This window comes from Acinonyx jubatus, chromosome X, assembly GCF_027475565.1.
Source record: "Acinonyx jubatus isolate Ajub_Pintada_27869175 chromosome X, VMU_Ajub_asm_v1.0, whole genome shotgun sequence".
Lineage (NCBI taxonomy): Eukaryota > Metazoa > Chordata > Mammalia > Carnivora > Felidae > Acinonyx > Acinonyx jubatus.
The window spans coordinates 123428618-123446236 of NC_069389.1; the positions used below are offsets into that span (position 1 = coordinate 123428618).

General features: G+C 59.4%; 2 protein-coding genes across 3 annotated transcripts in view; one reads left to right on the forward strand and one right to left on the reverse strand.

The window, feature by feature from the left end:
* Nucleotides 1–259: 259 nt before the first annotated feature.
* Nucleotides 260–17597, reverse strand: G6PD (glucose-6-phosphate dehydrogenase). Of its 2 annotated transcripts, XM_053201895.1 has the most exons (14): nt 17331–17597; nt 16317–16444; nt 9069–9106; nt 8879–8987; nt 7982–8199; nt 6850–7008; nt 6565–6690; nt 6156–6249; nt 5604–5790; nt 5083–5318; nt 4916–4992; nt 4738–4830; nt 4572–4637; nt 260–3397 (listed from the first exon to the last, which is right to left on the reverse strand). In XM_053201895.1, exons 1-14 carry the CDS (start codon nt 17440–17442, stop codon nt 3190–3192), a joined length of 1851 nt encoding a protein of 616 aa, XP_053057870.1. In that variant the 5' UTR covers nt 17443–17597; the 3' UTR covers nt 260–3189. The 2 variants fall into 2 exon arrangements, with proteins under 2 accessions (XP_053057870.1, XP_026909084.2); XM_027053283.2 differs by lacking the exon at nt 260–3397 and having other exon boundaries at nt 3872–4637; nt 17331–17567.
* IKBKG (inhibitor of nuclear factor kappa B kinase regulatory subunit gamma) overlaps nt 12632–17619 on the forward strand; it is a 29244-nt gene continuing 24256 nt past the window's right edge. The window contains exon 1 of the mRNA XM_027053294.2: nt 12632–12788. The gene's annotated coding sequence lies outside the window, so the exon portion shown is untranslated. The remainder of the gene's footprint in view (nt 12789–17619) is intronic.

The following is a 17619-nucleotide window of genomic DNA, read 5'->3' on the forward strand; positions in this document are numbered from 1 at the left end:
GCACACCCACCATCCCCACGGGCACCACATAAGTCATGGGCCAGAAGCCTGGCATTCAGTTTCAGGTCTTCGGGGCCTTGTGGGACAGCCTTGCACAACTCCCTTGTTTTCTTGGGGACTGTTTTTCAATCCGGACATACGGAGGATTAGGCCCTCATGTTGCCGCCCCAGCACAGGCAGCCAGCGTGAAGGAGCAGAAAATGACTCCGGTGGGCCCTCTTACCTGTGCCCCAGCATAGTTCCCACAGCTGAGGCACCAGTTGACTGTTGTTCCTTGGATCCCCTTGCCTCTGCCTCAGCGTAGGCAATCTGGAGTGGACGTGCCGGCTGATATCCTCAACTGATCTCTCCTCTGCTTCTTGCAGCGTAGAAACTGGCCACGGAGCTGTCAGTCAACGGTCCGCCTCCCAACCTGCGGGTTTCTACCCCACAGTAGACCCCCCTCACCCGGGCCTTGTGGCCTCTAGATTGGGCAACCGGATCTCAGGTGGCAGTCGAATGCCCTCACCTCTGCCACAGTGCGGGACTCCAGAGCTGAAGGGACAATTGGCTTCCCGCCACCCAGTCCTTCAGACCTCTGTGTTTAATAACCCACAGCTAAAGTGACACTTGAATGACCTCAACGGTCCCTCATTCTCCTTTCCAGCACAGGATACAGACATGGGCTTTCGTTCGAATGCTGTTGTCACCTGGGGCCACAGCACTGAGGAGGCACTGGCGTGCCTTCCGGCGGGGTTCACGTCCCTGCCTATGTAGCTCTCATTTCGGACGTGCTACTTGTGGATCGTGTTGGGTTCTCACGTTCTGCCTCAGGGTAGGGACCCAGACCTGAGGTAACCGCTCAGTGCCCACACCTGCCCCTCACCCGAGCATAGGCACGAAGAGCTGAAAGGGGGCTCTCCACACCTGACCTCCAAGCCTTGCCCTAGAGTACGATCAACTTAAATGGTAGTTGAATGTTGGAACTCGGACCCAGGACTTAGGGCCCCAGAGCTCAGGACTGTTGGTCGGCCTCACACAGGTGCTCCCATCCTGTCCCAGTGTAGACATTCAGCGCCAGTTGAAAGCACTTATACCCCAGCACCAATGTTGCTACCCAGAGTGAAAGTGACAGCTTAATGTCCTTACCCGGGATCTCATGCCTCATCCCCACTGCAGGCTCCTAGGGCTGAGAGGACAGTCGACTGTCCTCATCAGGGCCCTCACCGCTTTGTTCCACAGAGGCACCCAGAGGTCAGGTGACAGTTGAATGTCACCAGCAGGGCCCTTATGTCTGCCCCAGTGTAGCACCTACATCTGAAATGTCAGCTGACTGTCGTCACCTGGGCCCATGTGCCTGTCGCAGGAGAGACACTCAGAACACGATGAGATTGGGATGCCCCAACACTCCTCCCTCTGTGCTCACACATGGTCATCATGTGCTGTTGGCCCTGGAGCTGTGTCCCTCTTCTACTTTGGCCTCCTGCTGCTGCCCCTGTGTGGATCCCCCCAGGAGCACCCTCCCTGGTCATGCCATGCCAGCACGGTCCCCAGGGGACCTGGGGACCCAGGAGGACTGTCGACAGAATCCAGCTCTGCTGGGTTCCTCAGTCTATGAATGCCTGTGTGGCACTGCGAAGGACTCTGAACTTGAAGATCCCTGAGGGGTCAGGAAGGACTCCCGCACCCTCAGTTACTTGACTCCTCCCCATCACCAAGGGCTTGAAATTATCCTCATATCCGTATTTTGAGGATTTGAGGTTTGCAGGATGGGCCAGGGCAGCAGCAGCAGACTTAGATGGCTCTTCCCCTGGAGTAGGCAGGGCAGCACCCCCTGGGGGGAAGCAGGGGGAAGGCATGGCCGTATCTTCAGGGAGGGACCCATTCTGCCCCATTCCGGGCCACCATCCCGGGGCCCGGCCCTCTCCTGTCATTTCAGCTCATCCTCCCATCACTGTGGCTGCACCACAGCCAAGGACAAAGACTCTCTGTAGCCACGTGGGAGCCAAAGTGTTCCAGGAGAGCCTGTGAGTTCCCAGGCTGGCCCCCACTGACTCCTGGGGAAGCCTTTGCCACTGCCCCCTCTCCAGGAGGCCACAGGCACTAGAAATAAGGGTGAACGCCACTGCCCTCTGGCTGAAGCCTGGCCTACAATCCTGTCCACATGGAGTCTTCAGCTTCTCTGCATGGACCTGGGGCAGGAGAGGTTTTGAGGTCCAGTTCCCACCCAGCTGGCACTCAAGGCTCTGTGATCTGTATCCTATCCCTATTCCAGTGAGCTCGGTGACCTCCCCCCTTCCTTAATCGGAGGTGTGTCACTTTCCCTGGCTTCAGGAGGGGGTGGGAGGGTGGAGATGGCACCCTAGGGTGCAGGTCATGTGTCCAGGGGTGACCTACTACCCTAGCATATGTGGGGGGAACAGATCAGCCCACCATTGGAGTTTCTTCATCTCTGTACTGCTGTTGCAGAGTCGTGGGTGGGAGCCTTGGTTTATCCCCCCGCAGTCAGCAATCTGCCTGCCACACTGCACTCCATTGGCCTCTCCCTACCCAGGCTCCCAGCTACTACCATCCCAGCTCCGGGCGAGGGGGCTATGCAGGAGCTAAGGCTGGCTGCTTCTCCTCGGTGGCAGGCAGGAATGGGCCTAGACGGTTGGAGCGAAAACCTCTGGGCAACTGATTGCCTCCTAAGTGGGGCACGGGTTAAGCTGGAGGGAGGGGTCACAGCTGAATGCCCTCAACAGCCTGAGGGCCTTCTCCCTCCCGGAACAGGGAGCAGGCCAGCCGCAAGGCCCCGGGGTACGTGTTCACCTCCCTGGGAGTGGAACCTTCCTCCCCTGGTGTCTTTCTGGGCCCCTTGTTCCCGCCGCAAAATGTACCAGCACCTGATCGTGGTGTCCTTCTGTTTCTGGTTGGTTGCATCTAGTGGAACCCAGGCCACGAGTGCAGGGACTGCAGTGTCGCTTCCTGCCGTGTCCCTGTGGCTCAGCCGAGCGGAGCTGGGGGAGGTGGCAGAAAAGACTGGGGGCTGCTGCCTTTGTTGGGAGTGTACTGGGATGAACAGCGGTCCCCCTGATCTGTGTCCACCTGGATCCTTGGCACATGGCCTTGTTTGGAAACAGAGCGCTTACAGAGATAACCAAGGGAAGCCAGGCTGACGCCGTGCTGGAGCCGAGCGCACCCTGAATGCATGCAACAAGACTGGTGTCCTCAGGAGGGAAAGCAGGAGCCGTACATGCACAGACACCAGGCGGCGTGTGGAGACACAGACAGACACAGGGGTAATGTGTGTACAAGCCACGGAAGGCCAAGGATGTTGGCGACCACCTGCACGCGGAAGAGGCAAGGTCGTCCCCTAGAGTCTTCGGAGGGAGTGCAGCCCTGCCAACACGTGGGTTTCAGACTTCTGGCGTCAGGACTGTGACAGGATAAAAGTCTATTGTCTTATGCTCCCCCCACCCCATCGGGCGTGGTGCCTTGTTATAGGCGCCCTCCCCCAGCACCCCCTCTGCCTCTCGTGCCCAGATCCCGCTCGCCAGCATGCACCGGCGGCGTGTGTACACGGCCCCCAGCCGCTCTGCTAAGCGAGCCGGCCGGGGCGGGGACGTCGTCAGGGCGGATGCCCACGTGGGCAGCGAGTGCATGGAAGCGTTCGGTGCAGAGTGAAGAGCACAGACGGGACAGGGGGCTCAGGAGACAGCTGGGACGCAGGGCTTGGCCACAGCTACACCCGGGGTCAGGGCTGACAGCCTAGGTCCCGAGCCCACAGTGCGGAGGGAAGTGGGTGACAAAAACGGGGCGGCCCCGGGCCCTCCACCAAATGGGCCAGCATTAGGCGCAGGTGGCCTCCTCCATGGTTGCGAGTGGCAGGAAGGAAACAACCAGGGAGCATACGGGTCTGTCTGTGGATTTAATGGCAGGGGGCTGAGACGGTGAGTGCCCCTTGCTGTTTCTGCTTTTCCAGTGGCGAGGGGGCCCCCCGTAGGTGCGTGGGCCGTGGAGTGCGGAGTTGGAGGGGCAGGGGGAGCCAGTGGGGCAGAGGTACATTCAGGGGGCCCATGACACAGGGGACGGCGGGGCGGCACGGAGGTCCCTCCCAGCAGGTGACCAGGAATGTCAAGCGGCACGGAGACCGAGACTGGTGAGAAAGCGCTCGCCCCCCGCCCTGCCCCTGTTCTGAGGAGCTCGCTCAGAGCCAGCGGAGTGTGGAGTGGCCTGCCCACCGCCCCTCCCTGCCATCCCTCCCTCCTGTCCTGGTAGGAGCAGCCCCAGACCGGCAGAGAAGCCACACCACTTCCTCCTGTTGGGGCTCACTCCCGCAGACAGAGGTGGCTCAGGAAAGGCTGGTGGCAGCTAGGGATGGTCATGGCGCGAGTCTTGAGTGCGTGGTGCTTGCGGAATGTAGCTAGGCCCAGGGTGGCAGGCGGCACAGAGCGGGCAGGGTGGCCAGGGGCCAGGAATGTGAGACTTATGGTCCTGAAGCCCTCCCGACGTGGGCTCGGGGTGGCGGGTGAGCGGGTGGAACAGGACAGACAGGGCCACGGTGGGTGGGGCAGGGACCTGGGGCTCAGAGCTTGTGGGGGTTCACCCACTTGTAGGTGCCCTCGTACTGGAAGCCCACTCTCTTCATCAGCTCGTCTGCCTCCGCGGGGCCTCGGCTGAGAGAGCGACAGGCAGAGCGGAGATGTGAGGGAGCCCTTGGCCCCCGTGTCCCTTGCCCCCAGCCCATCCTCCCCCCTCCATGTCCCAGCGCCTCACCTGCCATAAACATAGGGGATGGGCTGGGGCTTTTCGCGCTCGATCTCGTGCAGCAGCGGCGTGAAGATCCGCCAGGCCTCCCGGAGCTCGTCACTGAGGGGACATAGGGTGGCTCTGGCGTCATTCCCGGGGTAGTGGGGGAGCGGGTTGCCCTGTGGGCCCTGGGGCCGCCCCTCACCTGCGCACGAAGTGCATCTGGTTCCCACAGAAGACGTCCAGGATAAGGCGCTCATAGGCGTCGGGGAGCTTCACGTTCTACAGGGAGGGGGTCGTACTCAGGCCGCCCATGCACGCGCACCCCCCCGGCCGCCCCCCGCTGCCCCCCGCCCCAGGGCGCGTGGCTACCTTGTATCTGTTGCCGTAGGTCAGGTCCAGCTCGGACTCCTCAGGGTTGAAGAACATGCCAGGCTTCTTGGTCATCATCTTGGTGTACACGGCCTCGTTGGGCTGCACGCGGATCACGAGCTCGTTGCGCTTGCACTGCTGCTGGAAGATGTCTCCGGACACGTCGCGGAACTGCAGACGCACCTCGGCCTTGCGCTCGTTCAAGGCTTTGCCGCAGCGCAGGACGAAGGGCACCCCTGGTTGGGGCGGAGCTGACTTCAGGTCCCGCTGCCCCAGCGGCCCAGGCTGAGCGCGCGTGAGGGGGCGAGAGAGGGGGTGAGGCGGGGGCTGTGTGAACGAGCGTGACATGGGGGTGAAGGCGAGTGCGCACGTGTGCGGCAAGGCGGCCTCTCCCGCCCAGCGCCCCTCGGGCCCGGCGCTCCACGTGTATTGGCTGCCGCGCCCAAGCGGGTCACACCCCGGGAACGAGGGCTCCCTGGGTAGACGCTGGCCCGCCCGCCAGGCCCGGAGATGCCACTTACCTTCCCACCTCTCGTTCTCCACGTAGAGGACAACGGCCGCAAAGGTGGCAGTAATGGAGCCGCGGGGCACCGTGGGGTCATCCAGGTACCCTTTGGTGGCCTCGCCCTCTCCGCTGGGGTTGCCCACGTACTGGCCCAGGACCACGTTCTCTGACTGCACCTCGGAGATGCACTTTAACACCTTGACCTGGAAGAGAGCCGGGGCAGGGGTGGGTGGGGAGCTCCTTGGGTACCGGGGTGGAGCAGCCACGCAGGGGACAGATGGCAGCGGCCTGAGGCGGCCGTGTGACTGTGGGTGGGCTTCCCGCAGGGCTGCCTGGTCTGTGCGGACAGGGGCTGGTGCCCGGCCAGCTGCACACACCCTGCCGAGGGGCGTGGCCGTGGCCTCCCACCCAAGGCCTCTCTGGGGCCACCTGGACCCGCTCTCCTCTTTTCTGAGGGAGAGGCTAAGTGCCGAACTGCCCACAGGTCCTATCGGTCCTGGGACGTGACATCCTGGGCTTCTTGCTCTTGGGCCGGCAGCAGGGACCAGGAGGGTGCGCCTGCACCCACCTTCTCGTCGCGGACATCGTCCGAGTCAGTGGAGGCGGGCTTCTCCATGGCCACTAGACACAGCATCTGCAGGAGGTGGTTCTGCATCACATCCCTGCAGAGGGAAGAGTGCGCGCAACGCACGTCAGGGGCTTCCAGGCTGGGAGGAAGGGGGGAGGCGTGGGCTCACCCCAGCCCCTCCCCGTCGGCCACGCCCAGGCACATGGCACCTCAGACATGGCTTGCTACCAACAAGCTATGACATTTGCTCCGAGCTCATGGCTACCCCTGGACGTCACCTCAAGTCAAGGAAAGAAACAGTGAACCATCACTTCACGGTCACCACTGACCACTCACACACCCACCCACGAATGTGAACCTGGAGGGGGGAGGAGAAGCCCCCAGGACAGGGAGGGTGACAGGCTCTCACCGGATGATCCCAAATTCATCGAAGTAGCCTCCACGGCCCTCGGTGCCAAAGGGCTCCTTGAAAGTGAGGATGACACAGGCGATGTTGTCCCGGTTCCAGATGGGACCAAAGATCCTGTTGGCGAATCTGCAGGAGGCACACGGTGGAGGGTGGCACCGCATCGCCAGGGCAACATCAGGCTGGAACCGCCCCGCCGCTCCCTATGCCTGGCCCCGCCCCGGCCGCCCCCCCTCCCCCCTCCCCCGCCTCCCCAGCTGCATGGCTTCTGCTCAGCCCTGGCCGGACCTCAGCACCATCAGGTTCTGCACCATCTCCTTGCCCAGGTAGTGGTCGATGCGGTAGATCTGGTCCTCACGGAATAAGGACGAGATGTGGTTGGATAGCCGGTCAGAGCTCTGTAGGTCCCTCCCGAAGGGCTTCTCCACAATGACACGGTTCCAGCCTCTGTGGGAACCCAGAGCCACATCACCCCATACCCGTCCTGGGGGAGCGGGGGCCAGAACCCTGTCACCCCCCAGGGTCCCTTCCTCAAGGAGAGGCAGAACCTTCCCTCCCCTGTGCATTCTCAGATGACCAGTGAAGCTCTGCTAGGCAAGGCCTCCTGCCCCACCTTGGCACACAGCCCCCAGACCCAAGGACAGCCGTCGTCTGCGGCCCTCAATGCCACACTCAAAATTTCCTCGGAAGCCTTCCGGCCCGACCCGCTGCTGACTAGCAAGAATGCTCCGTCCAGCGGATCCCACTCCCCTCCAGCCCCACACTGGATCTTCAGGAGTGGCCTGGGAGCTAGTTGGGGGATGGGGTGGGGAGCGGATGTCAGGGTCAGGGGCACAGCCGTCTCCATGGATTTTAAAATGAATAAAGGTCCCTTTCTTTGCTATTTCCCACGGACAGTTAACATGGCATTTTGCATTCAAAACCAAGGCAAAGTGAAACAGACGACTGGCTTTGGGAAGGACGCACTGCCAGGACTGGTGTTCTGTAGGAAGCAACATGCTTGTGGAGCTATGCTGCCACCTTGTGGCCACGAAGGTGACCGTAGAAAGCACTAAAAAAACCGAGAGAACAAGGAACCAGCAGCAGGAATTTTGTGGAGCAACACTGCCACCTTGTGGTCCTGGCAGGCATAGCTGCCAAGGAAACTTGGATTTCTAGCAAGACGGACCACGAGGGGCACGAGGATCTCCAGGGTAAACAAGTGGGGTAGCATTTTCAGTAAATGCTATTACAAAGCACCCGTATTTATACCCTTTTGCCTTCTGGGGGGAACTAATTCACGCGCAGAACAAACAAGGGTCACCACCTTTTTCCGACTCCGGAGACTAGTTTGGCCCAGGGGCTCTGGACAACCGCCAGGGCAGGCCAGACCAGCACAGGGCACACCTGGCAGGCAGGGAGGGCAAAAGACAAGCCTTACGTCTGGCTCATGCAGGTCTCATGGATGTGCTTGGTGACCGCCTCATAGACCGTGGGCGGCAAGGCCAGGTAAAAGAGGCGGTTGGTCTGCGGCCCCTGGTGAAGGCCATTCACGTGGCTGTTGAGGCGCCTGTAGGACGCCACGTCGTCGTACTGGCCAGCCACATATGAGTTGCGGGCGAAGAACTCCTCCAGCTTGGCCTTCTCCTCCGGTGTGGCCTGAGAAAGATGGAGCCAGGGACGATGACCCTCGCCAGCCCTCCCTCTGTCCTCCCACGGCCGGGGCGGGCTCCCTCAGCGGTCAGTCATCCTAGCTCCACGCTGGGTACACCCCCATCCTGTCAGCTTTGCATGCCCACGGGGGGAGGCTGAGGCAGCATGAACACTGCAAGATTTGGGGCCCAGCGGTCACCCCTGGGGGCCTTGTGCCCTAAGCCACAAGTTAGAGTCCAGGAAACTGTGACCTGGGAGAAACACACCGGAGAGAGATCTCTCTCCCAAGTCACCACACCAAACTGCGGTGTGCTGGGAAAGGCAGATCTGTAAGATTTCTGCGGTGAAGAGACTTTCTCGGCTCCTGGCCCCGGGGGGAAAGGGGGCGCAGCAGGGGGCACCTGGTATATCTGGGTCAGAGGGGGACTGGGAGATGGGGCTCTCGGGCCGGCAGGGTTTTGTGCACCAGTGTGCCAGGGCAGTGTGCGTGCCCGGGGGGAGGCAAGGATGACAACTGCGAGGGCATGAGCGCCTCCAAGCCATCTTCCTAACAAGGCCTTGGCCTTGGCCACGGCAGGGGACAAAGGGTCCTGTCCCAGAGAGCAGGAGTACGTGGAAGAAAGGGCATCCTGTGATGGGATGGGAAGGGGGCATGTCCCTCACGGAGACCCCAGATGCCACTCACTTTGAAGAAGGGCTCGCTCTGCTTGCGGATGTCGGCCACTGTGAGACGGGAGCGGGCGTAGCCCACGATGAAGGTGTCTTCGGGCAGAAGACCATCGCGGAACAGCCACCTGAGGGCACAGCACGGCTGTGGCCAGGGCAGGGAGGGTCGGGAGGGCCGGGGGCAGTGGGACGGTACGGGACATGCTTACCAGACGGTGGGGTAGATCTTCTTCTTGGCCAGGTCGCCCTGCGGCAGAGGGAACAGGCACGGTTAGGAGAAGCTGGGGGCAGTGCCTAGACGGTCTCGCCTTGGAGACCGGGGCACTCACCCAGGGTCACCGCTCAGCTACACGTATACCTGTCTCGCCCCTGTAAGTAGCGAGAGGAGCTGGAAGTAGAGCCTGCGCTAGCCCTTTACCCTGCCCCTGGGCCGACAGCACCCCTGTATCCCAGTAGCCACCCTGCCCTGGGGCGAATGGACCTCATCCCAGGAGGAGCGTCCACCGACCTGCTTGCCCTGTGACCACACAAACCATGGTCTCCAGTCTCAGGTGCAAGTGCAGTAAAACCCAGGCCAAAGAGCCCACTTCCGGGGTGCCTGGGAGGCTCAGCCGGCTGAGTGTCCAACTCTTGATTTCGGCTCAGGTCGTGATCTCACGGTCTTGTGATCGAGCCCTGTGTCAAGCTCCATGCTGGGCGTGCTGCCTGCTTTTTTTTTTTTTTTTAAATTTTTTAATGTTTATTTATTTTTGACAGAAACAGAGAGGTAGAATATGAGCAGGGGAGGGGCAGAGAGAGAGGGAGACACAGAATGGGAAGCAGGCTCCAGGCTCCGAGCTGTCAGCACAGAGCCTGACGCGGGGCTCGAACTCACAGACTGCGAGATCATGACCTGAGCTGAAGTCGGATGCTCAACTGACTGAGCCACCCAGGCACCCAGCCTGCTTAAGATTCTCTTTCTCCCCCTCTGCCCCTCCCTTGCTCACTCACGTGTGCACGCCTGTTCTCTCTAAAACGAAAATAAAAAAAGTTTCAGAAAGCCCATTTTTTTTAAAGTTTATTTATTTATTTTGAGAGACAGAGAAAGCACGAGTTGAGGAGGAATAGAGAGAAGGAGAGAATCCCAAGCAGGCTCCGCACAGTCAGCATGGAGCCTGACGCGGGGCTCGATCCTACCAACCATGGAGATCATGACCTGAGCTGAAGTCAGACACTCAAAAGACTGAGCCCCTCGGGCACCCTTCAAATAGCCCACTTCTAAACAGCCCACAGGCTAAATGAGGAAACCTGAAAACTCTAGAACCCAACGGCAACAGAAGTAGCATATATGAAAACCTAGGAGGCATGGCCTGAAATGCTGACATTAGCTTGGGACTAAAGAGCTAAGTGCCAGACTTAAGAAATCAGACAAAAGACAGTAGAACTTTTATTTTATTTTTAAATATTTGTTTATTTTTGAGACAGAGTGTGAATGGGGGAGGGGTACAGAGAGATGGGGACAGAGGGTCGGAAGTGGGCTCTGGACTGACAGCAGCAAACCCAATGTGGGGCTCAAACTCACGAACCGTGAGATCATGACCTGAGCTGAAAGTCGGATGCTCAACCAACTGAGCCACCTGTGCGGCCCGAGAGGATTTTAAAGCCAAACAAATTACAGGGCAGAAAACAATGAAAACTAAAAATTCATAAAATGGAAAACAAACTGAAAAAATATATCAACAGAGCCAAAGTTGGTTTTTAAAAAGACTAATGAAGACAGACAACCCTCTGGCGAGACTGTTTTTCTAAAACGCACCAAGAATTAGGAGTGCAACAGGACAAAAGCACAGTCAGGAAAACACAAAAGGGCATTTTATGAACAACCTCACGCCATGTCTGACAACTTTGACGAAATGGACAAATTTCTAGAAAAATCCAATCCATCCAAATGGACAGGGACCCGAGTGGGTGATGGTCACACAGGAAATCGGATCGCGGCCACAAACCTTTCGGCCCCGACAGTACCAAACCCTGACCCGTGCACTAGGGCGCTTCACCAGGGGGCCCTACCGAAACGCCGGCAAGAGGGAAGCCCGTCCGGAGGCAAGCTCTGCCTACGACCCAGAATATATAACTTACTCCTATGGGAAAATAAGAAACCAACGCAATTAGAGATCGACCGGATACTTGGCCAGGAAGAGAAACGAATGGCTAACAGACACGTGAGCAAGTGTGCGAGGTCATCACGGGGCAGAAAAACGTGCGTTAAACCACCAGATGCTGCTTCACGTCTGTTGGAAAGGCTGCAATCCGAACGACCGGCAGCGCCGAGCGCCGGAGAGGAGGCGGCGCAAACTGTACGTGGACGTTCACGGCAGCCTTAACTCGTGGTGGCCCCGCGCTCGGGACAACCCAGATGCTCAGTCAACATTTAGATTTCGTCTAAGAAACAAACCCTGAAAACCGAACCGAACCAAACCAAACCTCAATGCAACAGTCGAGCAGAGGCTGGGGAATGGGCGAAACAAGGGCAGAAAGTCACAGGAGCCGGCCAACGGACAGCGGCCATTTGCTGCGTCATTCTGTCCACTTTGTGGATGTGTGAGATTTTCCAAAACGAAAGGGTGTTGAACACAAGGCAGCTTCGAGCCACAGCGTGGCGCATCCCAGATATTCAAGAGGAACCCCCCCACCCCAGAAAGAATCACCGAGTTCCTTCTCTCCCCGCTCCAACAAGGTTGAATTTTGTAAGCTAACAAAGGAATTCTCTGCTCCAGGTGGAAGAGGAAGGGGCAAGAACGGTCATGGGCTCCGGAAGAACAGAGAAGCAGAGAGCCCTTTCATCTGTGTGCCCTACAATTAGAGCGTGGGATGGGCCCCGGGTGGGAACCCGCGCTCCGCCAAGCATTGCCAATCATCGGGGAGAGAGGAAGCCAGGCTGGGGTGTACTGGACTTGCCGCAGGCCGAGAAACTAACTCCAGGGACGAGGACCTAAATATTCAATGTGAAATTACCTTTTAGAGGCAATGTAACTACTGGATAAACTCATTTCTATGAACAGCTGCAAAATGGAAGCCACGTGACCAGAACCAAAGCAATTCTGGCCTGGTTAAATGCTCCCCCCTGCAAGAGACAAGCAGTTAGGAAGGCACCCAGCGGGCTCCTGGGTGGGAGATCCCGACTCCGGGTGGGGGCGGGTGCAGGCTCGAGGGTGGCTTGTTTGCTCCAGTTTCCTCCTGTTCTTTGCTCCTCGGGTGACCTGATGTCCCCACGCAGGCAAGTTTCTGTCATCTCCCTGTGTCATTTCCAGGCTCCAATGGGACCCCAAACTCCCAAAGTCAGTGGTTCCCAAACCAGGGTTCCCTGTGTTGGTGCCCGTGCCCACATCTCCTGTTCACAATCGATCCCCCAAGGAATCTGGTGTGGGTCCCTGTTGTAACTGCCACCTTCAGATGGCTTCTGTCGCTGGTCTTTCAAGGTCCCACTCCAACCCCCAGCCTGGGAAGTAAGCTCCCTGTCCACCTCCCTCAGTGCCCAGCAGCCCTCGTTACGGCACTCCTCCCAGTGACCCATCAGTGGGGCTGGGGGGAGACACTGCTCAGGTCACTTCAGCCCTGCGTGCTCCAGAGAGGACCGGTTTGCTGGGGACCAGCCCGCGGGAGAAACAATCAGAACCACGGCCTGCAAACACCTCCCGACCTTCCTTGTGGCAGGTGATGTTTGCTGACGATCAAATTCCAGTAGGCTGACAGGAATCGGGACAGGTTGCGGGCAATGGATTGGTGGCAGGGGACTAGCCTCCTGTCTGCTGAGTCACGATGCCCAACACCCTAAGCTGTTTGTTCTTGCTGCTCCCCTTGGGATTAACCAGCAACGGAACCTGCTTGCCTTGTTCAGCTCAGTCCCTGTGACCAGAGGCCTGCTGGGCTCCACGTCAACCACGGGAGAGGTGAGGTGGGACCCAGGACAGTGGTAGGGGGTCCTGGCGGCTGCTCCAGGGAAGTGGCCCGCCCTCCCCCCCAGCCTAGACCAGCCTCCTTTGCAAGAAGGAACGTGGGAAGGCATCGACCAAATCAAAGCACGCCGTGAGCCGGGAGGGAGGGGGGGTGGGGGGGGATGGAGCGCAGGGACTCCAGGTGAAATGCGGTTGGAAGTCTCATCTCTCCCAACCCGCTCATTTTGCCTGAGAACCACAGCGGGGAAAGAGCTGCCCCGACACCTGTGGTGACCTAGCAGGAGAAGCGGCCCTCGTTAAGATCTCCAGGTACCAACGTCTGTCCCCGCTGGAGTGCAGTGGGGGCCACCACCTGCGTGTTGCCCCCTAGGCTTGACCTCAGCTTCTAGCGTTATAAACCCGGGCCACTGCCGACATCTCTGCATGAGGATTTTACGGCGGAGGGTACAGCAGAGAGCTTCACAGGCTGGCTGCCAGCTGGAGGCCTGGCAGGGGTGGGCCACCCAGGTCCCCCGAGGGTCACCTGGGTCAAGGATCTGCCTGGACTCCTGGGGTGGAGGCTGGGCCCTGGCTGGGGCCCAGTTGGCTCCTGACAGCCGGGGAGAACCTGGGGGCTGCCGAGGTAGGCTCAGCTGCAAAACCAACAAAAGGGCCTCCCTCTTACACCCTGGGGCTCGTGAATCATCAGGCCTCTGGGGAAGTGCCAAGGTCATCATGACACAGCAAGAATCTTATCGACCCAAGGGGGAAAGGCAGCCCAGAAATGCCCCCAAAGGAGAGAGGCGCTAGTGCTTCCAGGTCATACGGGCATGAGGCTCTAACACCCATCAAGTCCATGGCCCTTGCGGTCCAGGTGGGGAGATTTGAGGTCCAGAGAGGCGAGGGGCTCGCCGAGAACCCTGCAGCGAGCCAGTTCTGCCCAGGCACACTCCCTGTCCTATTCTCTCTCCCGCTCCTCCATTCCTTTCTCCATCCTCTATGGGGGAGAGTCCGCTGGCCTATCCGCGGGTCTTATCAGCTGGGAGAGGAGGTGACCTGCCAGGCCCAAGGTTCCCCTCCGACACTGGTCTGTAAAGAGAAACTTGTTTCTTTCATTCCCGACGGGTACAGTAAGTACCTCCACTCCTTCCCCGGCTGGGCGCAGGAGTCCTGAGCAAGGGGGTGACGGCCACACTAGAGGAACAGAGAGCAGCTCAAAGCCTATTGGGTAGCTCCATAAGCCAGCATCAGGACGCTCCCAGCAAGGAAGCTAGGCGTGAGAGCGAGGGGTGGGTAAACAGGGGAGGAAGGAGGAAGGGGCAGAGGGTGGCCTTGTGGGCCCAGCCTTCCCTGGGGCATCTGCTGGCCACTGGCGGCTCTGCACCTGCTCCTCTCTTTGCACGCGTGCTCCCCAACCCTGGCTCTGCAAACCTCACTCGGAAGGCCCTCCTCATGGGAACTGTGTGCCGGAGGTGGCTGGGGACACAAGGGCCTGTTTCCTTTTTCTGTCACGTGCGCCACTACGAGTTCTTATTCGGCTACCAACTCTCCTTGGGTCCCTTCGGCCCAGCACACAGATCACACAAAGAAGGCAGAGCCCGTGTTCACTACACCGCAGAGAAGCCACTGACTACGATTTAATGGATGAACGAGCAGGGAACCTGCTGGTTCCCAGAATCAGGCTGTGGCACAGTGCGTCTCCAGTGCCGCTCTATCTCCTACAAGGGGGGGGGCAGGCATCAGACAGCGGGAGCTGTTCTAGATGCTGCTTGCCCACGGGACGCCCACCGCCTGGCCCCAGCCCCCTTGAGCAGGAGGACGGGCGAAACAACTCAGGACAAGGGGTCCTCCCCCACCCCACCCTGCTGTAGTGGCACTTCCCATTTCTGCTCTGGAAGCCTCTGGATGTTGCTCTCAGGGCAGAGGAGAGCAAAGGGGAACCCTATCAATTGCAAAAAAAGTTGCTCAACCGCAAGCTGGCCATAGGCGAAGGCAGTGAGCAATCAGGGAATTAGCTCAGCTCCAAGTCTCTTGACATCTGTTTCAAAAGGCCTCATTTGCTATGTGGAAACACTGAGGTTCAGAGAGGAAAGACACTTGCCAGTCACACAGTAAGCTTGGATGCTCTCAATAAAGCATCTAAGAGTTGAGGGCCTGGAGTTCTAAGCCATTTATTGTGGCCTGGGGTCTGCTGGTGGAGCGCCCTATGACAGGCTGCTATATGGATGGGGGAAGGAAGAGGAACGATCCTGAGTAGCTTTCTGCTCCAACTTGTTTCTTGAACGAACAGCCTAATGGTCAGAGTCCTAGGTGGGAAGGTCTGTGGCCAATACAGGTATGGCTCCTCGAAGCAGAACATGCTCCCTCGAAGGAGGGCCAGGGTAGAGACCAAGGCTGCTCCCCGCTGCCCCATGTCCCCGGGTTCCCCCTACTCTTGGGGTTATGGACTCAGAGGACAGTGCTTGGGGTGGCCTGCCCTCCCCCCACCTTCTGACAGAGTGCTCCCCCCAGCAGCACTGTGTCCTGCCCTCCCTTTCTGAGTTCTGATCAGAATCACAAAAGCTGGCAAGGAGAGGCTCTGCATATGATACATGAACAAAGAACCAAGTTCTCTTCCAGAGCTAAGGGGACCTTGACATGGAAGGCACAGAGAGACCACGTGTACCCTGTCAAGAGTCAGCTACTTTGTTAGAATTCCCGCTTGAGATTGTACAAGTTACTGGCAGAAATTGTCACGGGATGGTTAGCAGGTTGTCGGGTCTTGCCCAGGAGGAAAGTGAAGAGAGATCACTTTTACTTGGAGATGAAACCCTGGCAGCTCACCTTGCCACCCGGCAGATCTGGTTTCCACAGGGCACACCAGCGGGATGCTTTAGTCTGGGGGGTCACGGCTCCACTAGGCACCCCCAACCCCCTCCTGTCTCCACCCTCCATCATGTCCAGTTCATGTGCTATACCTCTGACTTTGACCTTCTGGGCCAAAATGGCAGTTCCACAGCTGATACAATGGGCTGGGGTGGGACAGGTCATAGCTCCTCAGCAGGCCGTGGAAGTTTGGGTAATGACATGGTATTCAAAGGAAGGTCGAGTGTTTCCCCCTCCGGGGAAACTTGTGGTAGAGAGGGACAAGGTGGAGCTCGGGCCTCAGATCCTGCCTTTGGGACTAACTGTGTGACATTTGTCAAGTCACAGAGAGGTTGGAAAAGGATCCAAAGTGAACAGCCTCCCCTGTCGGCAGCTCGGTTTTCCCCGTGAAGGAAGAAGTCCGACCAGACAGTCTCTAAGGACCCCCCGCTCCAGGACATGGGTCTATAGTCAATGGCTGCACATGGATTTCATGACCACCTGGCAGTGCACTTATACTGGGTGGTACTGGGAAGATAGTGGCATACGGGCAGGAGCAAGAGGGAGGGCCTAGTGGAGCGGAGCCCCTGGGGCCCCACGACAATGAGTTGGGAAAGCCCAGGGACCCAGCAGGAAGGGACCTGAGGCAATGTCACACTCGAAGCCTGTTTAAGATGTGGGGCCCGCGGGGAGACTCACCGATGCACCCATGATGATGAAGATATGTGTGTCAGATCGATGGAAGGCATTGCCCTGGTACAGCTCTTCCCGCAGGATCCCGCACACCTGGGTCCGGCTCAGGGCCACCTGCTCTGCCATGATGCTCTCTGGTTAAGGAAAGGCTCGTTGACAAGGCACAGAACAGAAGAGCATTGAGAAGTTTGGTCCGCTTCTGGAGGGGTCCTTTGGGATCTCACCCAGCGATGCCTGATTATTGAAACCACTCACTGAATGGCTGGGGAACAGGACGGCTGGGGGGTTAGAAACTGCAGGCTCTGGGCTCCCCCCATACTATCCCGGCAACTTTTTCTCATGGCATACTCTACAAAATATACATACTTTACCACACTCAAAGCACTGGTGGATGCCAGCAAGAGCCTCAATTCTGCGAGACTATGGAAAACTGCTGGAGCGCTACGTAGCCTGCCTAGGACCAATTCACCCCAGACTCCAGCGGAAACTCCACAATGAGCGGGAGCATGTTAGACCACGCAGACGACGGTGCAGTTCCAGCGCTCCTCCGGCCAAGCTGGGAGACGCCGGCAAGTCGCCGCCCCTCTCAGGGTCTCTATCTCCTCAGGGGTTCAACGGAGAGATGCAGGGGACACTGGGACCAATTAAACCCTCTCCATTCGGCCCCGCTCCCAAGCATGGCAAATCAAAGGGCCGCGCGGCACAGCATGCTCCTCCGCTGGCGCGGCGCCTGGCCCCTACGTTACCTGCGTCTCACAGCCGACGAACGCCGCGCTCCTAGCCCCTGAATCCCAGGCCGTTTCCGGGGGCTGTGCCCCGCCGGCTCATTTAACCAGCGGGGGCGGGCGCCTAATCTGAGCTGACCGGCCTCAGGCGACGCGCGTGGGCGGGGCCTCAGCGTGCCCCTCCCCCACATGGGCGGGGCGGAAATCGGGCGCGGGGAGGTGCGCGCGCATCCCACGCTGGGGGCCCCCGCCCCCGCTAAGCTCCCACCCTTGGCCCGCCCCGCCCCTTGGGCACCTGCTCGCGCCTCCCGGCCGTGTGGCGCCTTCTGTCCCTGCCGCCGCTGCGCCGCGTCCTCGTTGCCTCGCGGGTCCGCGCGCAGCTCTGCGCTGTCCGCCCGCGTACCCATCGCTAGCTCGGCCCGGTCCTACAATCCAGCTTTTTCGCCCGTCCCGGGCGGCCCTGCACCCTCGCGGAGGGGTCTACTTCCGCCGGCAGTGTGACCACACCTCCTTGACCCTGTTCCAGGGCGGGGCCTTCTGCAGCCAGGAGGCTCCCTATTAGCTCCTCCCCTGGCGGGGGCGGG